At 38.3% G+C, this 24,990-nt stretch overlaps 2 protein-coding genes across 4 annotated transcripts in view; one reads left to right on the top strand and one right to left on the bottom strand.

Annotated features, from left to right (window-relative positions):
• The window catches only part of AK5 (adenylate kinase 5), a 94,362-nt gene extending 83,778 nt beyond the window's left edge, over positions 1-10,584 (top strand). Inside the window, exons 13-14 of the mRNA XM_054212201.1 lie at positions 2,059-2,247; positions 9,668-10,584. Of these exons, the coding sequence (XP_054068176.1) occupies positions 2,059-2,247; positions 9,668-9,778 (300 nt within the window). The 3' untranslated portion in view covers positions 9,779-10,584. The remainder of the gene's footprint in view (positions 1-2,058; positions 2,248-9,667) is intronic.
• A 999-nt stretch (positions 10,585-11,583) lies between these two features.
• The window catches only part of ZZZ3 (zinc finger ZZ-type containing 3), a 62,173-nt gene continuing 48,766 nt past the window's right edge, over positions 11,584-24,990 (bottom strand). For 2 of the 3 annotated variants that reach the window (XM_054211516.1, XM_054211517.1), the window contains exons 10-13: positions 20,697-20,849; positions 17,392-17,526; positions 14,644-14,744; positions 11,584-14,279 (exon numbers count right to left, since the gene is read on the bottom strand). In XM_054211516.1, coding sequence (XP_054067491.1) covers positions 14,135-14,279; positions 14,644-14,744; positions 17,392-17,526; positions 20,697-20,849 — 534 coding nt within the window. In that variant the 3' untranslated portion in view covers positions 11,584-14,134. Of the gene's footprint in view, positions 14,280-14,643; positions 14,745-17,391; positions 17,527-17,887; positions 18,346-20,696; positions 20,850-24,990 lie in introns of those variants that run through there. The other variant, XR_008468015.1, reaches the window with a different exon arrangement.

Below are 24,990 nucleotides of genomic sequence, written 5' to 3'. Positions count from 1 at the left end.
GTCTTTCTGCTAGGCGAGAAGTAAAAAACAATACTAAATTGAGTTCCACATCACCAGGTGGAAGATGCCCAGTAAGACAGAGTAAAGACCCAATACATTAGACTTGTTTGGCTTCCTGCAGATGTCCCCACAGCATGCATTATTTAAGCTACAGTGTCAAGAAAACAGTAATTTAAAAAAAACCCAAACAGTAGTAGTATCTGATAGGGGCATTACTTTTACTTTTTGCAATTTTTAACTCAGAAGAATGACATTTCTGTAACATTTTGAATTCCAGAGAATAGCAACATTGAAACTTCTAAGAGAACCACATAGATTTTTCAAAAGCAAATGATGATATGACTATAACTGATTAAAGGAATCATTCCTCATTTATTCTATTTTAATTTAGAACAGACCATGGAATTCCTCATGTGGACCTGGGAGGAAGTAACTTCTCACCATCCTAGTCCAATTATACAAAAAGGACATTTGTTTTAATCATTGATTAAGCCCACATCTTTTTTAACTTCTTGATCTAAGTCTCTTGCACTGTTAAAACTGCCTTGCTGGCTTTTTAAATCCCCAAACCCAATACTGCTGCTGCTATTAGCATTAATGTTTTCTGAGCTGTGTTGAAAAAATGGATGGATAAAAGCCTGTAATTGAACTGTCCGACATAATCCCTTGGCTTCAGCTATCTCTTAGAAAGTCATTAAGGTAATAGAAAGGTCAACATACTCCAGACATCCGCAGTCAAATGCAGAATATGAAGTATTTACCTTTGTAAATATTTACCCTTCCTTTAAGGGCTGTCAACAAAGGCATCAAGGGCAATTTCCATATATCAGTCGTTTAGACTTTCTTCGCTGTAGCACGAATGTCTAAGGGTCACTAGTGTGAAGAACAGTTGTCTTTTCTCAAAACTTCTCACTCTTTCCTAAGCGGTGTTCTCCACATTCTTGCTAGAAAGGGAAGGAATGAGAAAAATCCTGAGAGCATCATTGAAGGATTTAAGACATAACTGCATGGAAAAATTATCACATTACATTTCTCTGATCCTGTAACACCTTTATTTTACTTGGTAGAGTGGAGTTTATCCCTTTAGACTCAGCCCAACAGTTGTTGCTCAGACAAAACCTTGTGTTTGAGCAGGGTGCGTGACAGAGTGTATTGCAAGATTTATGCTAAATGACGCACATATTTTTCAGCATCTTGGGGAAAGAACAATGGGGATTTGTGTTTACAACCCTTGGCTTTCTCCTGAAATGTTATAAGGAACATTTTGCTCTTTCTTGCCAGTTCTTTTTCACTAGTACTGCAATATCTACTAGCAAATGTAGAGACAGTTATTTACTATCTTTGCCAAGGGCTGGGAATAAAAATAAATAAATCCATATTTATTTTGTTTACAGAAAAGGGCAGACTCTTCCTTACGACTAGTTTGGCACTAGCCAAAAAGAACTAAGTGGTGGGCTTCTCATAGAATTCGGAAATTACTCACCAATTTAAAAATACAGAGAAATAGATCGCATCCTTCCTTTATGCCATGCATAGTAATGATGTAGAGTTACACTGCAAATATTGACATAAAATAGTGTGTGACATAAAGTAATTCACAGGGTGTATTCCTGTGAATTCCTTCTATTGCCTCTTGAAATTCTAAGCTATAGTTTACCTGAATAAAAATATACTTTTCAGAGATTGAACAAAGCAAAGGCTAAAAAAATAACTGTCAGGCATTCCATGAGTCCAGTGCTGTTTGCATCAAGCTTTTATCAAACGACTGCAAATAACGGATGTACTGACAGTCTTCAGTCCAAGTAGCCAGAGTTTTTCAGATCGTATCTCTTTTTCTCTGTACGTGTAGAACCCAATCAAGCATAACCTTGATCCTGAATACTGGGATCTCTAAGTGCCACTACAATAAGAGGTGTTTGTTAAGAAGCATAATTTCTGCATAGACAAATACGAAAGTAATTTGACTCTTTCAGTAGCATTTCTTTTTAAAGTTATTCAAACAAAGTAAGTTTTACTAGGCCAGTGGTTCGGATACTTATTTTTTTTCTTTGTCTCTAGATTGGGGAACCAAAACTTGTGTTCTGCCTGGACTGCTCTGCAGAAACCATGAGCAGTCGCCTTCTGATGCGTAGTGAGAGCAGTCAGCACTCTGATAACGCCAAAACCATCAAGGAAGGAATCGAAAGCTATTACGAAGCATCAAAGCCTGTGATTGCATACTATGAAAGCAAGACACAGTTATGCAAGGTAAATTTCTTGACCTTTTGAATTAAATTATTGCTTTTTACTTCCATTATATGAGCAATATTTGGAAAATAGTGATACGACACGATTTTTGAAATGTATTAGTTTCTGTGCTTTCCAGTTTGTTCGCATCTTACACTTCCCTGGTTTTTTTGTGACTTCTACAAACGTCTGAGTTCCACTCTACAATTTCAAAGAATAAAAACACAGGTTTATACTGAGTCTGAGAACATATCCTGAATCACTACCTCATCTGTATAGAAGCTCTTATTAAACATTAATGCTGGAAAGCTTTTCTTTAAGTATTAGGATTTATTTCTCTATAAGGACTTTCAGAGTTAGGATGAAAGATTATGTTAATCCAAAACCCTTTAGTTAAATTTACAAAACTGACAGTGTATATCCTGAAACAAACCAGACCTGCATATAAGAAAGATCTTTCTGCTGGAACAAATGACATAGTTATATTAATTTCAGTGAATTACTTCAGTTTGCACCTGCTGAGGATGTGATATTTAAAGCATTCTTTTTATTCTTTAACCAATACTTTACAGAGAGGCAAGAAAAATTCCATCAGTGCAATTAACCGATGTATATGCTGGCACTTTTGTAAACTCATTTATGTGGGATGTTTTACGTATTTCTCTGCACTGTTGTGGCAAACCATCCCTTTCGTTCAGCTACAGAAAGATCTCGTCCTACTGATCCTTCTTGTCCTAGAAGGGAAAGAATCCAATAATAGTTTCTGGAAATATTATGGGAGCTTTTTTCTAGAGGCTGTAGTAAACATGCAAGTCACATATCCCAAACATTTCTCCTCTGCCAAGTTCCCAAAAGAGAAACATGCAGCTAATTTATGCACTCATATAGTGACCTGAGAACAGAGTGAATTACATAGTCCTGAGAAAAATGATACTCAAAGGGAGAGTCCTGATTCATGTCCTTTGCTAACCCCATAGTAAGTGCACAGAAGGCACTGTGGAGTGGCAGAAAAAAATAATCCCCAATTACTTTTCTTTAAGCTTAAGAACGATTATCTGGTTTTATTTGTATTTCCTTTGACGAGCAATCTTGCCAACATTGCAAGGATGTGTCTACTTAAAAATTCAGTACAATACACAATACACCAACACAGTGGGATGCAAAGGAAAACAGAGCGCTCCGGATCTCTTAAGATCTTATTCCAGTGAGCTGTGTCTACCACAGTGTTTCCCTTTTTGAAGCATCAGGGAAGTGACAGCCCCAAAGAGAATGAAACCACACTAAATGCTTTCACACAGAATTCGCATTCATGTTCTGCCTTATTTCATTTGATGTTGGCTCTTGTTGCCCTTCCTTAATACTTCTGCTGCAAATTTCTTCTCCATCTCCTATGCAATCTATGCAATGGCAAAACATGCAGCCTTTTCTTGAAAGCTTATAGCTCATTTGCTCTTAAGGGACTTGCCCAGTCTATGGGTCAGAGCTGGTATGTGCATTGCACTCTTTTATCATTAGTTTTGGGGGGAACTGACATTGTGTGTTTGCATGTTAGAAAATATTCATGCATCACTTTAACAGTGTTTACACTGTTTTTCTTACAATGTCTGTTCAGCGTCCGTTCTTGTTTCTGATGCATGTAGGTGTTCAATGCCCTTCCGTCTTCTGGATAGAACTATTGGGTGTGAAAGCTCTGTAAAATCAGCTTTATAAACATTATCATGTAAAATGGCCTTTTAAGGTTGAAAAACGCGTTCTCTTTTTCTTGAACACAGGTACTCTGTATGGAAACGTCTACCTCATCAGCTTTTTACTAAACTGATGAAATACACATCTGCTATCAAAGATGTGATTCCATTATGGATTTAAGTAAAGCAGGGAGATGCCCCCTCCCCAGCCCTTATGATGTAGACAAGTACACGCTCAGTTATTTATCAGCATGTAGAGAACACTGCCAGAATACTCAGCAGAGGTAGGCTTTTAAAATGCACCCGCCCAGGCTGTCCTTGTCACCCGCAGCCAGCCTCAGGTACAAGCCTGCAGCCCTGGTGCCTCTACAGCAAGGAGCAGAAGCAAGTGTAGTTTCCACACAAGAAGCATGTTAACGTTTTATTTTTCATGGGTGAGAGAAATGATTTTTTTAACCAAGTGTTGCTGAACAGTTGTGAGAATCTATTTTAATGTTTACTTTGCACCTACAGTTGAAGCGGTCTGAGCACTTTTTTGCGCAGGGCAATTGACTTCGATAACTCTTCTGATCCAAACATTGCCTATGCAGTCCCTGCAGTGGACAGCACTGGAATTAAAAAAAAAAAAAAATCTGTTTTGGAAATACACTAAATATTGTGAAACAAAGTAATTTCTTTTCTGGAAGAAATGCTTGTTTAGGAAATTTTTCTAGGCAATTTTTCCTGGATAAGTGAACTGAAAGAGTTTAATCATCGTCTGACTTGGTCAATGACGCAGCTCAAGCATGGTCACTGCCATAGTGGCATCCTTCCAGTGCCCAGTCCTGCTCTGGGCAGGAGGTTGGACTAAATGATCCACAGAGGCTCTTTGCAGCGTGTATTATTATCATGTAAATGCACATCTTACAAACCTATACATTATTTGGCTCAACAATTTGAAGAATAAAGACAAGCAGTTAAGACTTGGTCAGCAGCTGTTTGGAAACAGAGAACTAAATAGCACAGAATGTGTAACTGCTAGCTATGTGGCAAGTTAAGAGAAAATAGACATTTAGGTTTACAGTTTTAAAACTATTTTAGCGTCGAGTATGTGTAAGCTGCATGTGTTGAAGAAAGCAGAGAGTAAAGGGGAAGTTTGGAATTCCCAGGACACGGGGTTAGTTTCTTATTTATAGCAACAGATTTTACAGACCGGTGAGCATTGACATTAGCAGCCACTCTGATGTTCTCTGAATGAAGAAAGGAAATTCAGGTGGAAAGTGGAAAAACTATCAGTACTTCTGACTGCATTTTTTTTTGGTGTGGACTAGGCTAAAATAGTCATCGTTTTTTGTATTTGTAATATCATATACATACACAGAAGACTGAGACTCTACCTAGTATGTCTAAGATGTTTAATATTTTTCTTCCTGATTTTACGTGTCGTGGTTTGGGCCAGACTGGCCACTGAAACAAACAACAGATGCTCTCCCCTACCTCCAGGGAGAGGAGGGAGAGAGAGAAAGAGACTTAGGAGTTTAAAAAGAAACTAAGCTCCTTTAAAGAAATATTAATAATAAAATAAAAAGACAATCATTAAATATATACAAAACCGTATCAAGCTCCCAGGATGACATCACCAGCAGGCACTGGGAAGAGTCCCAGACTGGACTCAGAGATGGACGGGAACTGGATTCTGGATCTGGATTCAGGAACGCACGTGTCGGGATCAAAGGCAGATGAACAGACAGAGTCCTCCTTGGACGCCGGCCATTGAAGAAAGAGACTGACCCCTTTGATCCCTCAGCTTTTATACTGAGTGTGATGCAGATGGGATGGAATACCCTGTTGGTCAGTTTTGGGTCACCTGTCCTGCCCGCTCCTCCCTGCAGATGTGACTCCTCTACGCTTCTCCGCTTCCGACCTTCCAATGGGGCAAATGGCAAAGTGAGCTGACCTTGGTTGTTATAGCAATAAGTATAAGCAGGAGCCTCTCTGCATCCCATTCCTGGGTGTAAATTATAAACAATCAGGTCGTATCACTCTGGGAGTGAACAGTTTCTTAAAAATATGCCGTTAATTTTCAGAGAGTTCAGTTAGTTAGAAGAGGCTCAACTGAAAAGTAAAATTACTGAACAGAAAATTGTTCTGTTTTACCTCAAACCAGGACAAATTATAACACCACGTGTTTTCAGCTTTGGGAATCTGTTCATTCCTGAGTGGGTTTTGTTACTCTCCAGCATTGACCCGTGCTGGTTGAAGATGTTGATGTTCCCATTAAGATGCTGCTGCCTCTGTAATTCTGCTCACTGGAAGAACTGTGTGTATGTTTCTGAACCCATATTGGGCAAAGCCACTAGAGCTAATTTATAAGTGTTGATTTGAAGACTCCTTAAAATAAATGATCTCATCTACGTTCATGGATTTTTTAAAAATAATCCATGGATCTTCATGTAACTTCAGACCAGAGGCTTGTGCGCAATTTTTCTCGGGCAAATTGGCAATAGTGATAGCAGGTATGTAATTGATTTCTACCTTTTGAAAGGTTGTTGGAGAATCATTAAGTAGGTCAGGAGGTGGGGGACAAAGGAACAAGTGTTTCTCTGTCACCCCCCTTGGTGGCTTGTGACCCATGAGATGAGACACCAGTTGAGAAAGACACATCAGAACCATTAGCAGGGATTATAGATAAAGCACAATGGTCAGTTCATGCCAAATGCAAACGGGTGTCGGGGCAGCATTTTTCCACTGGATTTTGAGACAGCTCGATCCATTGCACTGAGAACCAGGTACTACACCATCTCGGAGAGGTTTTAAGTACCCTTTTCAATGACAAAGATATAAATGCTAGTGACAAGACAGCTGAACTTGACTGACCTTCAATAAGAAGCTTCTAACTAGTGAGTTTATTGCAGAGTCTCAGTCTGTCTTTCTGAAAACAGTGGTCCTCAGCCATCCTCTCTACAGGCAGATGGGTTTTTCTCAGTGGCAGTATTTATTTAGGGTTCTAAATCCCAAAACCTACAACAAATGGAGATTTGGTTACAGAAAAGTTAATTGACTGATGATTACTCCAGTCATTTTTCATATGAGCTCATTAAATTTCTCCGTGTTTGAAGTTACCTAAAGCTGTGGTGGCATTTCAAAACTGGAAGCACAATTGAAAACTGTGTCTGGGTCTTGCTTTTGTGAGAAGACAGTAGCTTGAATAACCTTGAAAACACTCCGAATTTATGAGGTCTGTTATAATCTGAGAAAGAGAAATACGCGTTTTTCTCTCCCGGAGCCGCAGAGAGTGTCACTGAATTATTGTGGTATTAGCTGTGAATTATTGTCACATTAAGTTAGTTTTGTGTCACAACTTTAAGTTAGTTTTATGAATTGGACCTTTGTTATTTAGGAGGCCAGCATGGGAAGCACTGGGGCTGTCATTAGTCATGCTCATCCATATTTTACTGTGACCGTTAGGAAGGCAGCGTTCCAGCCAGCCATAAAGGGTGGCAGTTTCCACGCTCACAAACCTAATTCGTCATCACAACTGCCTTGGTCTAGACCTGAGCGTCAGTCCCACTTGTAGAAGAAGTTGCTGAAAAGCCAATGGCAATCAGCTGTGCTGATTAGTTTAGATTGGTTATCCACTGCAGATGTATTTATGGACTAAAGAGATAATAAAAATACATATTAAGACAAGAGAGCTTTGAAATGGCTGTGGCCTTCACCTTCTGTGAAGTGTATTTCCTGTGGGATAGCTCTATGAAAATAGGTGTCTCGGCGGTTGAGACGGACAAAACAAGCTGCTTTATAGCAGCTGAGATGGGAGTTGCCGGTTCTATTCTAACTGGAGAAGGCAAGCATTTGCTCCAGAATGGTTCACCATTCCCCTTTTCTCTTTGCTACCAGTAAGTAACGCCCTCCTAAACCCTCGTGGCACAGAAAGCTGCTGACAGGCGTGCAGCCCTTGTTCGAGAACTGGCCTTTCTAAGGCACCACCTGCTGCTTCACAGACTATTCCAGCGTGTGCGTTCCCCAGCATTCCATACGGCAGCAATGTCAGCAAAAACACCATCGTGACAGAGAGCAAGGGAAGCAAGAGATCCGTCCTTCTCAGAGCTTGCCAGGAGGGGAGAGGGTAGTTCAGCTCAGACCGTAAGACACCCCTGCAGCGAGTCCGAGGGACTGAGCCCAGTCAGGCACGGCTCCCTAGAGGTTGACCAGGCTGGTCATTTCCAGTGCTGGAACTGCTGTGTGTGGAGGTCGGCTGGCTGGTGTGCCAGCGCTTCCACAGGATGCAACAAGGGACCAAACGCTGCAGCGTCTGTGGATGCCACCAGGAGCAAAACCAAGCTGTGGAGTGTGAATGTGATCCCTTGCTGCATCCCTGCAAGGAGCAGCTGCTGACTCCCACGCGAGACTCGGCACCAAGGGACTTAAACGTACACTCGGTGCAGTCAGACTGTACTGGAGCTGGCTGCAAGCCAACGCGTGTCTGAGAAGAATTTCACGGCCTATTTCAAAAATACATTTTTTGGAGTCTGAAATTCCTTTTATTCTCCTGCAGAACAAATCGGTGGCAGAAAGTATGATGGTCGGGAACGTCCCCTTCAGATATTACAATTGTCTGGCATCCTAGTCAGCAACTTGGAGATGAAGATGCAGAAAAACGGGCTTTAGCAAAGTAAAATGTGTTAAACACGTGCACACCCCATGGCATGCAGGCACGAAAGACTAAGCATGGAGAAGAGGGGGGAAGCTTGCTTCTGAGTAGAGAATCAGGCATTTGAGAATCAGGCAATGCTCTCAGCGGGCGTTTGAGAGGAAGTGAATCAGATGCCCACGGCCAGCATGAAAGTGCTTCTGGCACTGCCGGGAAGGCAAAAGGCAGCTCACTCTCCTTCCTCAAGTAATGACCTGCGTGACGCTCACTGCATGGGGTGGACGTGAAATTCACCACTCTGAAAAACTCGGTGCTACGTTCCGTTTTCTGGGGAACACGAAGGAGTGTTCTTGGCTACAAACATCGTCCCACTCTGCTAAAACGCAGCGCACTCTGGCTCAGCATAGAATAAACTGCTCTTGTTTTTGTTGAAGTCCAGTCACGGAAAGAGGCTGGACCTCCGGCCAGAACAGATCTTTTGCATGTTAAAAGAATTTCTTCAATGAAAAGTGAGTTCTTGTACAACAAAAACAGTGCCACTATAAAACATACGTGGCCCAAAGGTTGTCATAAACCCAGACGTAATTAATTCAGCAGGCTTGCACGTACAACTGCACAGAAACACACGACCTCACGAAGTTACGGGCATTGGGAAGCTTTTGGGTCAGTCCCAGCGTTACGTACTCTGACACTTTAGATGACATGAAACAAATTAACAAGTCAGTGCTGTTCATCTCATTAACAGTATGATATCAAAGTTATTCTATTAGGTTTCTTTTGGAAGGTATTAAAATAGTTTTAAAAAATCTTTGGAAACTGTTCTGCGTATTAAAGGTGTAATTGTGCTTTAAAACCTGAATACTTAGGAGAAGGAGCTTCAGCTCCCTCATTTGATTCATGCACTTTGCTCCAGACAATGGAGCCTCCAGAATCTTCTCACATGAATCTGTGTAAACACGGTGAATAATTCGGTTTATGGAAGCTGCTCCTCTACGTTAGCAGCATTGTAACATGAAACAGAACAACTTTTATTTTATATTGGACGAGTTTTTTGTGTCAGCGTTTAGATTCTGGAGTAATTCTTTGTAACAATCAAAACTGATGTTCTTTGCCCACTTCACAGGTTGATGCAGAAGGAACGCAGGAGGATGTTTTTCTGGAAATCTGCAAGACAATTGACTCTTTTCTGAAAAAGGAAGAGGCAGCAATTTCTTTTTCAACAGAAACGCCATAACGGCGTGTTACAGCCTCACCTCACGTGCACTTGACAGTCACGGTGACAGCGCTGCTCAAAGCAATACTGCTTTCTTGAGAGGCGGCTGGAATTTGTGCATGTGGTATGTTATTTTAGATGAAATCTGTTTTCTCTGTTCTGACAATACACTCGGTAGGAAGCGGTCTGTACGCTAACTCTGCACTAAGAACTGTATATTGTGTTCTTGGTCGTTCAAAGCAGCATGAGGAACAGCAGCTCTGGTTTGCATTCCATCACCTCATACATTCCATTGGAAGTCAGACAGTGCCTGGCCAGCAGCGAGCTCTTCAGCCACATCATTCGCCATTTGGCATATTAAGAATACTGCACACAAGTTTCCCATTGGTTATTATTTTCTTTTAATTAACAGTATGAATTTCTGTGGTATCACTTAGCTTGTTCCTGGGTTACACACGGCTCTAAGACAGCCGGAATTACTCGAGCTAGAAGTTAAAATAAACTTTTCACGTGTCCCCAGGACACCGTTACAGCCAGAAAAATGACTTGAAGATAGGGGTGAATATTGTGGAAGTCTGTCAATCCCGTACGGTGGAGCAGACGCCATTTCTGGGACAGCCTTGTCTTCTGCTGGGAATCGTAGGGCATTATGAATGACGGCTTCCCACTTTTGTGAGCTGAGGTGAAAATAATGATTGTCTTGTATAGTTAAATGTGCAATCCAGTAATTATGCATATTAACAGCGGTTTTACTGTACTAATCAAAGTCTACATTTAAAGTTGACTATGAGCCAGAATGTATGAAGATGTCTTTAAATCATACTTTGGAAGTATTTCAAATGCAAAATTCAGATCATCATCTGTTGTCTTGTACGGGCATTGCCAAAACTTTTTTTTTTGGGGGGGAAGGGGGGGAGGGGAAGGAAAATGTCAGGGATTATTTGATTCCTATTGCTTGCATCTTTAGTAAGCCATTTATATCTGTAATGTCTGCAAAACAGTCTGTAAAAATCATACCATATTTCCATTAGGTTAACCAAAATATTGTGGAGTTTTTTGGTATTCTGATAGCTAAATAAAAGCTTGTTTGACATTCCTGTAAAGTAATTGCATCCTTTTGTTGGAACTACTGGATGAATTCACAGTCGAAGTGGGTTGCATGATTGCTCTTACTGTCAAAGTTGTACTTTATGCGGCAGATTTGTATTTTTAAAGTTACCTTTCTTGTAATGAAGACATAATACAAATAAAACATGTAAAAAATGAGGAGTAATGATTTCTGTTACAGCATTGGTGGGTTTAATCCTTTTTAAAGCACAGTACATGACTTGAAAATATAGCTCAGATCAGCACGCTTACAGAGTGTGTCCTTTTTCCACTCAGGGCGGATCCTTCCGTTTCTTTTTTCTTCCTCGGCATTCGCCCTGTAAATGCTAACTCGATTATTTTTTAAGGGACTGGTTTAGATACGTTCTCATCCTTCACATCCTGGATGTTCCTTCTTTCCTGGGTCCCTTCATAGCCTACATTTTACCTCTGACGCTCTAGGAAGTGCTTCTCCAGCTCCAGACCGGTGCCATTTAGTGCCCGGTAACGTCTGCAGTACAACGGCTTTAAGCGAGAGACTTTCCTAATGCATCGGCTTGAGAAGGCAGGTTTTTCTAACCTGAGCCTTGAAGCACTAGCAGCTGCCTGCTGCAGTATTTAAAATAAAAAGGCAAAATATTCTGGAGTTACCATGAAGTTGCAAATTCACCTGGGTAGGTTTTCTGGAGTATTTTTTTATTACATCTAATTACAACATAAGTTAAAACGTGTGGAGCATCATATTTGTGCGGGATGGGAACAAAGGCAATAATCAGATGCTTTTTTTTTTTTAAATTAAATTACAAAAATTATTTAACATACAGTTTTTGAGTTTAATTTTTCTTTCTGCTTCTTCTGGTCTTTTCTGTGGAACAAAACAAAATTCCCATGCTTGATTGGGTGTATGTGCATTAGGTATCTATTGGCATATGTTCATAATGTATGCAAGAGAAATAGCTGTATATGCATGCATATGGAAATATAAATATTTATACATATTCAATAAAAAGAGGACTTATCCAAGACACTTCATTCTTGGGTGATTCAGACTTGAAATTCTGCTTCTGCTTCCGATCTCGTTCAAATTATACCAGGGCTTTTTGTTCTTCCCAAGCCTATCCTAAATTGATGACTGAATAGTTGCACTTACATCATGTTTTCACTAATGTTCTCTCGTTATTTCCTTCTAGTAATTTTTTCAGGCTATCAACAGAAAACAAAGATTACCGCAGATTCTCTCCCTGATAATACACCTTCCCCAACTCTGCCTTCCTGTAAACAGCAGCAATGATGTGGAAAGCACAATTTTTATCGTACTAGAGAGCCTCTCACAGCAGTATCTTTTCCAATTAAAAACTAAAATACATCATGTGAATTTTTGTATTTTTTTAAGGTTTATTAAATTTATCTAAGTATACTAGATATGTGAGATATGTCTACATATGATACTTGCTCAGTGTTTTAGTAACTGTACTGCATTACCTTCTAAATAGATGAAACGCTTAAAATTCCTTTTTTCTGAAGCACAAAATAACTACACCCGAATTTATTGCAAAACTTAATACTGATCAGTTTATAATTAAAGTTGTTAGGTGCAGCCAGCCAATTATCCTTCTTATTGCCATCTTTTTAAGTCAAATAGGTTTCTTTTCTAGCTAATTACTCTTGAGTATTCAAGTTTCAAAGCAACTGGCAGTCTATTACAGTTATAAAATAATCAAGTGTTTCTGAATCACAAGCTATACATTTCAATAGAAAATATATTAACTAAAATATCTCACAGTAATTACAAAGCTTCTCAGACAATGGTATACAGTGTACCAAGGCTACTAAAATCTGAATTTTCTGCGGTCTGAAGAGGAGGAGTCTGTGAGGAAGATATGAGAAAACTGAAATGCTAAAGGCGCAGCGTATTTTGGAAGGCGCAGAGCACCATCGGTTCCCAGTGAATTAACGGCAGAGAAGGCGCTGGGCATCTTGCAGGTCTGCATAGGGAATATTTGTATGCCGTATTAAAATGTCCTTTTAATGTTTTCCATCTGGATTAAAAAGTCAGAACTACACGGAAAGGAAGTCACAGCAAGCATTCTATATATAAACAGACTGTATCCACATAGTTTATTTCTCACAGTTCTCCTGACAATTGAACATTATTAAGAACATACTGTATACACAGATAAGAAGAAACATACAAAATGTTTTAAATGATGCACAACAAAATCCAGCAGTATAAAAGAATGCATGTGAACCCTTGCTCACTGCTCAGGCTAAATTTAATCACTGTTTAAATAGTAATAAAAATACAATCTTTCATGGATCTTGTGCAGACTACAAAAGAGGAAAAATTATTACCATATATATGATTTATATTAGGCAGTTTTCTTTGATGAGTTGCACTAACAACTCCAAATACAGAGGCAGAAGGCTGTGTATTTTATTTTAAAGGAGTTAATGTTGAGTATTAGAGACTTTACACAGTTACTACCACTGGCACTTTTCACCATATTTTGTACACATCACATGATCATCTTATATAACATTACATTTAAAAAATATATCTGAGTGACAATTTTATAACATTCACACACCATGAGCTGGTTAAGGAAGCAATGCCACAGTTGCCCCCTGTAGTGCTTCACTGTTGGTAAATAGAGTTCATCGTGGTTAAAAAAAAAAAAAAAAAAAAAAAAATTAAAAAAAATTGAGAGTCAATGTGATTAAGCAGCTCCGATTTAATAAAGGCCTGTAACCAACCATCGCTGAGACAGTGAGTATTTTTTAGAGTACATCCTAGAAGCAAACACTGTCATTGGTTAAAACCTTGCCTAAAGAAGTCAGTTACTGTGCTGAAAACTATTTCACAACAAAACTGCAAGCTACTAAACTGTTTTTATATAAATACTTCATCTCCTCTGGATCTCATTATAACCAAGTTCCTCAAAGCCTTTGGAATTTACTCTATCTTTAATGTGTGCTCTCATTTCTGGCTCACCCTTTTGTATGTTTTTCTTTTGTGTTTAGCTTCACCACCTAAAAATGACTAATGTGGTGAAAGAAAAGTCTCCCAGTGAAACCTTCCGCACACTAGGAATGTTCAGCTGCTGTTCAGTGATCTAGAACCATGACAGCTCAAAGCTGTAGTTTGACAAGTACACCCAGGAAGCTGTCATGCTGTGAGCGACATTTCAGGGAAAGCAGAGTCTTTCCAAAATGTGCACAGAATTAACAATGGTGCCATTGTTATTTTTCAAAGAGGATAGTAAGCCCAAGATGGTAGATCTGCTTCCCATGTCATCTATTTGCTGGAAAGTAGTTTGGGTCAAGATAATTGTAACTGGTGCCCTGGGACATGCAGTAGTCTCTGTCTAAAAATGTCTCTGCTCTGTAAATAGGTTCTAACTGATGATCTTCCTTATGAATCTCTGTTTCATGCAGACTGCAAGGGAAAGAAAAAGATAACAGTTTAAAAGTCAAATATTTTCCTTATCTTTAACTTTCAGAAACAGCGATCATATTAACAGATTCATACCACATTTGATACAATTAATTCACAATTTCCCCCACTATTTAACAGTACCAAACCTATCTGTCCACTGTATTAAGAAAAAAAAAAAGTATACATCCAGAACACGCTTACAAAATGTATCTCCCACAAATATATCCTGAAGTATCTTCCACTTCACCCAACCCAGGAGATCTGTTCTATGCTGGAGCAAAGACTTCCCACGTACGCAGCGATTTAGCCACACAGAGATATTCTAGCTAATTACAAATATCAAGTAGAAGTGTATGCTGCTCACCAGTCAGAACAAGAATCACAGAAATCCAAGGACATTTCTTGAGGGCAGTCTTGGCAGTGCCACCGAACACCCTGGATAGGTTCAATTCCGCAGTTATCACACTGTGAAGCAGATGAAAGAGCATTGAAAAACCAGCAGCTGTGATCAGTAACCTTCGTAGCGGCATACACCAACACGCAGAGGTCTATTACTAGCCCACACAGCTGAATTCTTCTCATCACAGACCATGATGTATTCGTGGATAAAGAAGTCGTCATACTGCAGAGAGGCCCTCCAGAGCCCTCAGGATTGATTAATCTTTGTCTTGCTTTGCTTCCCACTCCCCAGATGCTCCATACTGACATTATTCTCCTCCTCAACAAAAGCAGACCTAGTCCTGTCACTGCTTATCCTCCCATGGCTGCAAGAACTGCTGCGACACAATACACGAACGTGATGTTTCCATCTATAGCTTAAGTCCAACCGTGTGAAATGTCTACCTAGAGATTCTCTTTCCATGGCAGAAGAAAGCGCTGAGACTAGACCAGTAAAGGCCGTTGGGAGGCTGTTGATGGGCTGCAGATCAGGACACGACAGCTCAGACCGATTCACACTCACATTATAGGTGAGCTGGGACGAAAAGCCAGGTGGCTGGGAAGGAAGCGGGACAGCGTATTCAGGGAAGGGAACACGAGTCTAAAACTAAAGCTGAGCAAGAAGGCAAGAACTAATCCCCTGGAAAGAACCAGGAACAACACAACAGCAGCTAGCTGCAAGAAGAGTGTGGCACGAAGAGGACGTAAAAAAGTACAAACGAAACATCCAGACCAGATGACAAATTCACAATGGTAAAAAGGAGGGGCAGAAATGGAAAGATATTTGATAAAAAAAGAAAATATGCAACGTGGAGGCAAGGAGGTGGTTTCAAAAAATCTTAACTTTGAAGAGTGCTGCAGAGACAGGACTGAAAAGGGAAAAGAAATGTGGGGGAAAAGCCTGTGCTCCCCTAGCTCATCCTCCTTTGGAACCTGAAGTTCTCTCACAGCATCTGTGAAACCCACTCACAGAGCAGCTTGTCCCCGGACACCACTAATCCACTCAGGGTTACAAACACTTTACACCTTACAGATTTGTCACAGCTGTATCCCTTCCTTCCACAGAGGGCTTTCAGAGTTTGAGGGCTGATAACGAGGAGGGACCAAGCATACTCAGGGATGTTCTCTGAAAATACCAAGTTCAGTACAATGCTAAATACATAAAAAAAAAAAAAAAAAAATTGGTTCCAGTTATCACAATTTGAGAACCAAGATAGTGGAAGCCCTTGACCTTAATTTCTGTGCTCCAGCTTCCCTCTCTTTCCCCTGTGAAACAAAAATAATACCATGCCTTTCATTTCTTAAGGAAAAAAAGTATTTGCAAAGTGCTCTGATATTATAGCAATGAAAGCCATAAAAAGCCCACGAGGGATTCAATAATTCAATATTCAAAGCAGAGTGTGAATAATGTGTAGTAAATGAGGCTGAAGGCCATGCAGAACCAGAAGTGTTCTGAATGATTGCTTATTAGGCGGGCTCCGTCCAGCCCGTGCACTGAGCGAGGCAGCACCCCCGAGGGAAAATAGTATATAATTATGTAACTTCATAGCTTACTATAATGCATAATAAAAATCACATTCAGATTGCAAAGAAACTTTCAAACTTTGAATGCCTGACACTGCATAATGCCAATTTGCTTTTCAGAGTAATTTTATGCAGAAAAAACAACTAGTTTGTTCCCTAGAGGTCTGGTCAAAAGTTTTGAATTTGGGGGAAGAAAACACTAACTTAAAACAAAACAAAAACAAAAAACCCAAACCCAAAAACCTCAAACCAAACACACCATGCTTTTTTTAAAAAAGGGGAGGAGGGTGGCTGGGAGGGGGGCAAAAATAAAAAGTGCCCTGGTGGTCTAACACCATGATTAAGTCCATCAATGTCAACTAACGAGTTTGTCTTAATTTTCCAGTCATTTTGAACTGAACTTTAAACTGAATATCTTTGCGTTGGTATATAAATGGGCATTAGTAAATAAATCTAGCTGCATAATACTAAGCAAGGTGAAGAAACTGTTCCAACATAGCAACCAGTTACACAGAAAATCCCTCGCAAACCAGACAATATAATTTAGAGAATGCCCTTTCTTTCTTGCTGCCTATTAATAATTGATACTGGGACAATACATTATTTAATGTTTATTTTCTTAATTTCACATAACAATTGGTTCGTGTCCTTGCTTCAACTTCTGCAAGTTATTACTTGATAGGATTAGGAAGGTGCTACAAAGCAACAAAAGTATTAATTTATTTCTGTTCTCATTAAAAATCTTTGTCCCTTCTTTGGCCTCTTTGGTGGAGGCAAAATGATTCCAAATTCATAATCAGAGAATCATCATCAATGAATCATGGTCAAAACAGAGTGTAGTGGCAAATGGAATTCTGTAATGATTTAATCTGGCTCTAGAGCTGTATTTTCAAAATACAAATGAGAAAAAGACAGTACACTTCCTAATTTTCATATAATATCTGTATTCAGTGAAACCTGAAATACCAGAAAGATTTAATTACTTACATTGTTTTTATTAAAGAAAATGAGAGAAAGCAGACAGAGTGAACAAGAATTAAGGAACCAAACTTGCTATATTAAACAAAGCCTTTTTAGGAAATCCAAACCGTGTTATCTTTGAAAACTTCTACAATCCACTGAGTAACAGCAGAATATCTCTTAAACTCACCTTGAATCCCACATGCTGCACAAATCCACTTTCTGCATGCATCTGCTGGAGTTTCTGTTTCTTCAGTTTTTTAAACTCTAACAGTTCTTTGTATTCAGGTAACTCTCGATATGTTATTGGAATACTCTCTTCATCCTGTTTGTGGTTAAAAATAAATGAGAAACATTCTTTACTTTAGGAATATAACAACTAGTAAGGCATATATTCCATAAATCACTATGTATGATTAATTACCTTTGAGAAAATGCTGGCAATATATTCTAACTAAGAAATATACTGGGAAATTATTTTTAAAAACATAGCACAAAACAGTGCATACAGCTAACTTACATTTTATTTTGTATTATTTACACTTTATTATTTGCATTAAAACAAAAAACTATCATCAATACAGATCTTTAAAAGATCCATAAATCAAGACAGTACCAAGCTTCCATTATATGTATTTTTTATTTGAAGACAGTCAATCTTAACAGCATTAACTTCTCACCTTTACCTGTAAGGATAAAAAGTGACGAGAAGCATCATTTCACGACTGGAAGAGTTGCAAGTCTCAGAGTTATCCAACTCCTTCATCCCTTTACTTCATGCTGTCTCTTAACAGCTTAAGAAAACAGATTGCTATTTTTCCTAAATTATGAAAAAGTTTGTCTCCCTCCAGGCTAGTGCACACAGCTTTGCCAGAGATTTATAACAACCGGTTCTCTCTTTTTAAAAGAAACACACCATTTCTGCGTTTTCTCATCCAATTTTCTTGAACAAAGGTTGAGGACCTCTATGTCATGAAAAGACAGAAGCTCTCATTCTAATTCAGATGCTTGTTTCAAGATGGCTATTTAATTGTGGCAGCTGCACTGGGTAGATGTCAGCTGTTTTCAAAGACGACAAGTCTTTATTGACGTAGGGCAGTTTTCAGAATCTATACTCGCAGGAATGTTCATCTACGGAAAACAACTACACAATAATAATAAAAGTTTTCTAATGTAGCCTACACATATAATTTCAATTTCTTTTTACGAATCCATGAAAATTAAAGAATCTGTATTATTTAGTAAGTTTATTAAAGGAAGTGAGGGAAAGAGGCTTCCACTTTAGTGTTAAATTTCTAAAGGCCTTACTGATTATTTAATTGTGATTTTGAACCTATATAAAGGACTATACTGCAAATGTACAGAAAAATCAAGGTTAAATGACACAATTAAATGGTGTGGTGATAAGCTACATTCTCTTAATATAAAACAGGGATTCACCTTCCATGCAAATCTCAAAAGGTTTTCTGAGAAAAACTGCCTGGCACAAAATAACTGTATATTGAATAAAATTCCCTGTAGTAGCTCCCTGCGCAGACGCTTCATTCTGGAATAGTAAGTAGTTGTATTCTAGAATAATTAGACTACTCACAAAATGAAGTAACCGTAACTCAAAAGTAAATTTGCTCTGTTGGGAATAGAGAGTCTTCGCTTGAGAATAACTCATTTTTACTGAAACAATTTTTCAGTCAAGCTGACTGGTAATATCCAGGCAAAATCTTTTGTCTTTACAGGGGAACAGCACCTGGTACTTCCACTGTGAAGAACTCAAAAGTAAACCTTTCCTATAATTTTCTTGCTACACTGAATCTCTTCTCCGCCATGCTGATGCACAGTATTTTTCTCAAGACAGTGACTGTCGCTAAGAGACCTGACTTTTAACAGTAGAACAGAATCCTGTATGTTCATTTTGAATATAGTTCATGATCTCCTTTTTCTTCCAAATTGCTTCTGTTTTACACTGATAATGGGGATCTTTTTGGCAACTGAGCTCACCTATGTCTTTCTACATTACTGCAAGCCAGAAATATATCCATCTGGAAATGCTGCACTCGTGAAGAAAGAAGAGACTTAAGCCAAATTTAAAAAAAAAAAAAAAAAAAAAAAAAAAAGGAGGGAAAAAAAGAAAAAGAAAGGCCACAAGTCCACCATCATCACTGCAAAAAAGTAAACCAGCAACTTCTACCCAAATTAAAATAAATCCCAGTTAATTTATGGTGCCTATATTTATTAGAGTTAGGACACCATAGCAAAACCAAAAGATTTCAGGGAAATATTCAGAACAGTTAGAAAATATGTATTTAATATGTATTAAATATGTATTAAATATGTAATATTTAATTAATATTAAATTAATATGTATTAATATGTATTTAATATGTATTTAAAAACAATACAGAATGAAAGACTGTTTGCTCAAAACCAATTCCATTGAGATAAGTAACAGTAATCTGCATCTCTTCTAATATGCATTTTTCTTTCTTTTATACATTTTTTTTTCTTTTAAGGTTCTTATTGGAATATGCAAAGTTATTAGGAATGTCTGTAGATGAACCAAAAGACCATCAGAGTCTTTTGTATGCAAATGTAAATGCATGTAAAAAAGTCCATAAAGAAAATGAATGGACTTATACTGGGTGGCCTTAATACTTCTGTTATGCAACAAGCTTTTCACACAAAAGATGTCACTAGGCTCACAACAAAAAAAACCCCAACCAACCAAAAAAAAAAAATTAACACTTCAGGTTCTTCAGTCTAAGCGCAGTAAAGCCACAGTGATTCACACCAGCTGTGAATCGTGCCCAGCATCCCAGTGTTAGGATATAGTCCCTCTATATGGAAGTAGGAAAGACGTATGTTTAAATTCTTGTAGTATTATCGCATGTGATAAATTAGGAAAAGTGGAACACTACGTGATGTAATAATACTGTGGGTTAGGATGTCTGCTAGAATTTGCCTCTAAAAACACATACATTTCCTGGCTGATGACTCAGTCTGTTAGTTCACGCTTCAAAGCGTATTTAAAAAAAAAAAAACAAAAAAACCACCATAATTTATTCAGCCAGTGAAGGAGGAAAAAAAGCAATGGTGCCAATAGCATTCAAATTTTACCAGGGCTCTATGTAACTTTTCTAATACGACACATCTTTAACCAGAATTGTAACTACGTAGTTTATATGATTTTCAAACTGATCTCATGTCAGATCGCTTTCTGAAAACAGCCAACTAAAACTTTTTAGATCCGTTTTAGAACAAAACTGTTTATTACTTGTTTTACATACTTCCTTTCTGAATTGGTCTAAATTTTCTGCAGTTATGGGCCTTTATATTAATTATGTATTTATAATTCAAAATTGCTCATTAATCTTACCACAATTTAATACTTACTTGATGTTATTTATTTTATGGCAAAGATGCTCAGTCCTCATGTTATTCATTAAACAAGGTTAAAATGACAGTAAGCAAGACATTCTCTGAGTGATTAAAATGACATACCGATACTTCCTCTTCTGCTGCAGTATCCATATGGCTGTGAAAACTGGATCTGTCATCATCTTCATCCATATAAACAGGAGGTTCATGAGATGTCATGAAAGTTGAAGGTTTGAAAAGATGTTTATTTAAAGGATGCTGCCGTCTACTTGATGACTACAGTGAAAAAATGATAATTTTTAAAAACATTCTTGGGCTATTATTTAAGTAATCCTCATTGATAAAACCTTGCCAGAAATTTGCTCTTTTGCACTAAACAGTCTATCGTTTTTCCGATTATTTTTAGTTAAACCTCTCCATCAGAGCCTCATACAGCTGGAGTTTTTCTCCCCCATAACAAGTGAAATCAGATGAACAGTGCAACACTTCTTTGGTAAGGACCCAGTAAAAAAGAGCCCTTACTATAAAAACCCTACCATCTAAATAAACGAGACAAACAATAGAAAAACAGAAAAGAAAGCTGAAGACTGAGAACCAAAGTGCAAAGATATTAAAAGACTTCCAAAAGTCATGAATGGTGCGAATGCAAGACTAAACAAAGAAGTCTTTTCACATGGGTCCAAGATCCAAGAGACCAGTCTATGCTTGACACTTATCATCAACTTCTTGTATTAATTTGTGCCTTAGATAATCTAAGTCTCGGCTAATTGTCCAGACTTCTTTCCTAGTCCAGAGAGAGAAAAGGCGATTCATTCCACCATAAAAGAGGTTTCTAAGAGTTAGAAAGAATTGCTCTCTGAAGGTTCTTTTTCCTTGCCACTGACTGGAAAAGGAACGTAAAAAACATCAGATGAGATAAATTACTCCAGTAGTGTATATCTAAAACCTTTCAACTTTAATGCTGTCTGAAGGTGTAGCATGCGTGCAGCTTTAAAATAGATTACTTTAAGGCACTCAACCCCTATTAGTTATTCCCCATGGAAGAATATTAAATAACAAAAAAAGAGAAGAATTTCGGGTGAATGAAACTGACTCAGCTTTTTACTTCACTACTTTCCAGTCCAGCATTTTGACATCTTCAATGTCAAATCTTACATTCCTCAATTTAAAGTGTGAATCAAAATCCAGCAGTATGAAAAGTGCTTTTTTTGATAATTGTAAAAGAGAGGATTGTCTTACACTGTGCCTAGCTTCTGTCATACAGATAAAGCATACGGAATTTTTACAGTAGTTAATACTTTCTCTTTTTACACAAGACTTTTTATCCCAAAGGTTCCTAAATCAGCTATACCCTGTGAGACTATAATAGAACTACTTATCTCTAAAAATGGATTGAACCTCTAAAGAGGGATCTAGCATTATTTTACAGTTTGTGCACAGTTAAAAAATTAAAGGCAAAAATCACACAAATTATCTTAGATGTGACAGACAGAAGCATAACAAGGAACTGAGACTAGCCCCATTCGCTCTTAAGGGAAGAGATGAAGTCTGTAGTAACGATTGCAAGCCGGCACCTCAGATCTGCAGAAAGAACTACAGTGCATAGAATAAAAATGAACATTTTGTTCTAAGATTAATGTACTATCCATTGTGTTGAATTTTTCCACCTTCTGCCTTATGATCACTGACTTCCTGTGTTTTGCTGCTCTTCTGGTTTCCTTTAAGATTTCAACCCCTCCAAAATACTCCCATTTATAAGGTTAGACAGTATTTCAGCTTGAGCTGACACAGTGATTTAAATTTTCTCTTAATAGAAAACAGATCTGCATTCAATACTAGACCTGGAAGTCAAGAAGGAAAACTGTTTATGCTGAAATAGTAGCACTGTTACGCATACAGTTATGACCTAGGAATTTAACTGAGGATGGATTTGAATTCTCTTTTTAACATGATTCTACGTCTGGTGAAGAATGAACTAAAATACTACATAAAAGCAGACAGTTAAAAAAATCATTTTTCCTGTGGGAAATGCATCTTCTGGATTAAGCTTAAAAGCAGGTGCACTAATGATATTATATAAGCATTAAATTGAAAATGATAAGCCATAACTGAAGAACTGAATACCAGAGTCCTAAATCTCTGATTCAGTTTTATTTTCACCAGTAGCAGATGATGGTTATACAGGAAAATAAACTGATGCATCCTGTTTAATTTCCTGTATCACTTATCAGAAGAGACATTATGCCATACGAGGAGATACACACAGTAACTTCAACAAGATGTTCAAGAACTGAATAGGTTCTCACCTCCCCAGTAACCATTTTAAAAAAGCATCCTAGGCAATCCCATGGAGAAATCCAAGTACCTTCTTATGAAGCACCTCTTTTGACACAATTATTTACATTAAATAGATCTATGGTTTTTATTCTCCCATAGACATGTGATTTCAGTATCAGCACCCAATTTTCATGTTTCTATTACTGGCAATAAAGCAGATACCACAGTTTGAAGCGTATGTGCATACTCAGTACCAAAATAAGGACAGGCTTCCGATACCTCGTGCATTTCCTTTCTGCCACATTATGTTATCTGCAGTGGAGATTTGGGAATGACTACAGCCTGCTACAGTGCTGTCAATCTGTGCTGTAAGTAGACAGCTATATTAGCAGACTGAGAGCTCAATTCCCCCACATACGCTATTTGTTTGATCTTTTCATCTGCTGTACTGCTTACGTAGGATACAAATATAAAACGGAAACGCTACCTTAATACCAAACCAGGGCACAATGACCTTACTCTTATGACTTGGTAATAAGGATATGAATCATACTGAAAAAACAGACGTTAAGTATTAGATTTGTTCTACACGTAAGTTTAAGAAAAATCTGTAGGATGCTAGCATTACCATTGTAGTATGAGAATGTTCAAAATTTTATAAAAAATATGTTTCGCTCTTTGTTATGCTGTTTGTATGCATATCAGAGGGGTTAACGAACTTTATGGATCACTGTTCAAATTAGTGAAAAATACAGTTAACATGTCCCACATTTACTGATTAATGTTCCCATTATTTATCACATACAGTGATCTGCTGCCTGGCAGCATTGCTCACTTTCTGTAATAACAGTCTTTCCAAACAAAGAGCTCAAAGGATTATAATTTTCAAACCTAAATTTTCAACCCCTTTTGAAATCATCCCCGAAGTATGGTAAACTGTACAAGTAATTTAGAGTTCTAACAGACAAATCTCACCACAGTATTTAATGTACCAATGTTTCCAGCTGCTTTTTTGGTTCTTCTGCCAGGAAGTGCTTTTCCAATAGACAAGGCACCAGACAGTGAGATGCCTGCACCTTCCCTGCCTCTGTTTATAGAGCATTACCACGATGGATGGCAAACCAGAAAGCCTCTGATACGAGCAGTCATTGTTTGCAGTAACTTCAGAGAATACTAGGAGACAACTTGGGAGTGTGTGTGTGTAACATTTTAAATCATTAGAGATGAGCTGTGGTAGATCTTTCTATGAGGCTCCTCTGGCAGTAACTTTTTTCCCAACCTTTCACAGGACTAAATCTGCAAATCTGCCTTTTTGCAGAAGCAATGTAAGGCTTATTCTATTCTTAATCAGAAAACATCATGGACACCCAGATGCAAAAAAGTAATGTTACTCTACAAAATGCCATTGTAACAGATTTTAAAGAATTTCTGTAAACACAATGGTAACAAAAAAACCCCAACAAACAAAACTTCCACAAAACCTGAGACTGCCCTCTTCAGATGTCTAGGGTCCTTATTAGTGCCCAAGAGTACTACGTATTTAAATCAAAACATATGAGTATTCTGCACAGAAATGTTATCTTTTCATTTGCAAATTAACAAGATTTCTCAACACCATATTCTTTTCTTATCCATTCCAAGATCAAATGCCTCTGGGTCAAGATCAGAGAGGTCATCTCCAAGGAGTATCTTAATGTAGATACCTGCTACCAACCTCCAAACCAAGACAGTAAGGCCGATGAAGCAATACTTAAGCAAGCTTTGGGTCAACAGAACTTGGTTCTTACGGACAACTCAACTACACAGACATTTGATGGAAGAACAATACAGCAGTTCACATGTCATCCATAAAGTTCCTGGAATGCGTAGAGGACTGCGTCCTCATCCAAATCTTAGAGGTGCCAACTAGGAATGAGGCACTGCTCGACTTGCTACTCACAAACCAAGAAAACCTGCTTGATTAGTGATAGCCTTGGCTGCAGCGATCACAATATTGTGGAGTTTGGGATCCTGCTGAGAACACTGAAGGTTAGCACTAAGACAAAGGTTTTAGATTTTAGAAGAGCAAACTTCAGTTCACTCAGCTGGGAGGGATTCCACAGGAAGTTTCCATGGAGGATAAAGGAGTTACCAAGTGCTG

This window comes from Rissa tridactyla, chromosome 8, assembly GCF_028500815.1.
Source record: "Rissa tridactyla isolate bRisTri1 chromosome 8, bRisTri1.patW.cur.20221130, whole genome shotgun sequence".
NCBI lineage: Eukaryota > Metazoa > Chordata > Aves > Charadriiformes > Laridae > Rissa > Rissa tridactyla.
The sequence above is the reverse complement of the archived record's forward strand: the minus strand, read 5'-3'. Positions and strand labels throughout refer to the sequence as shown.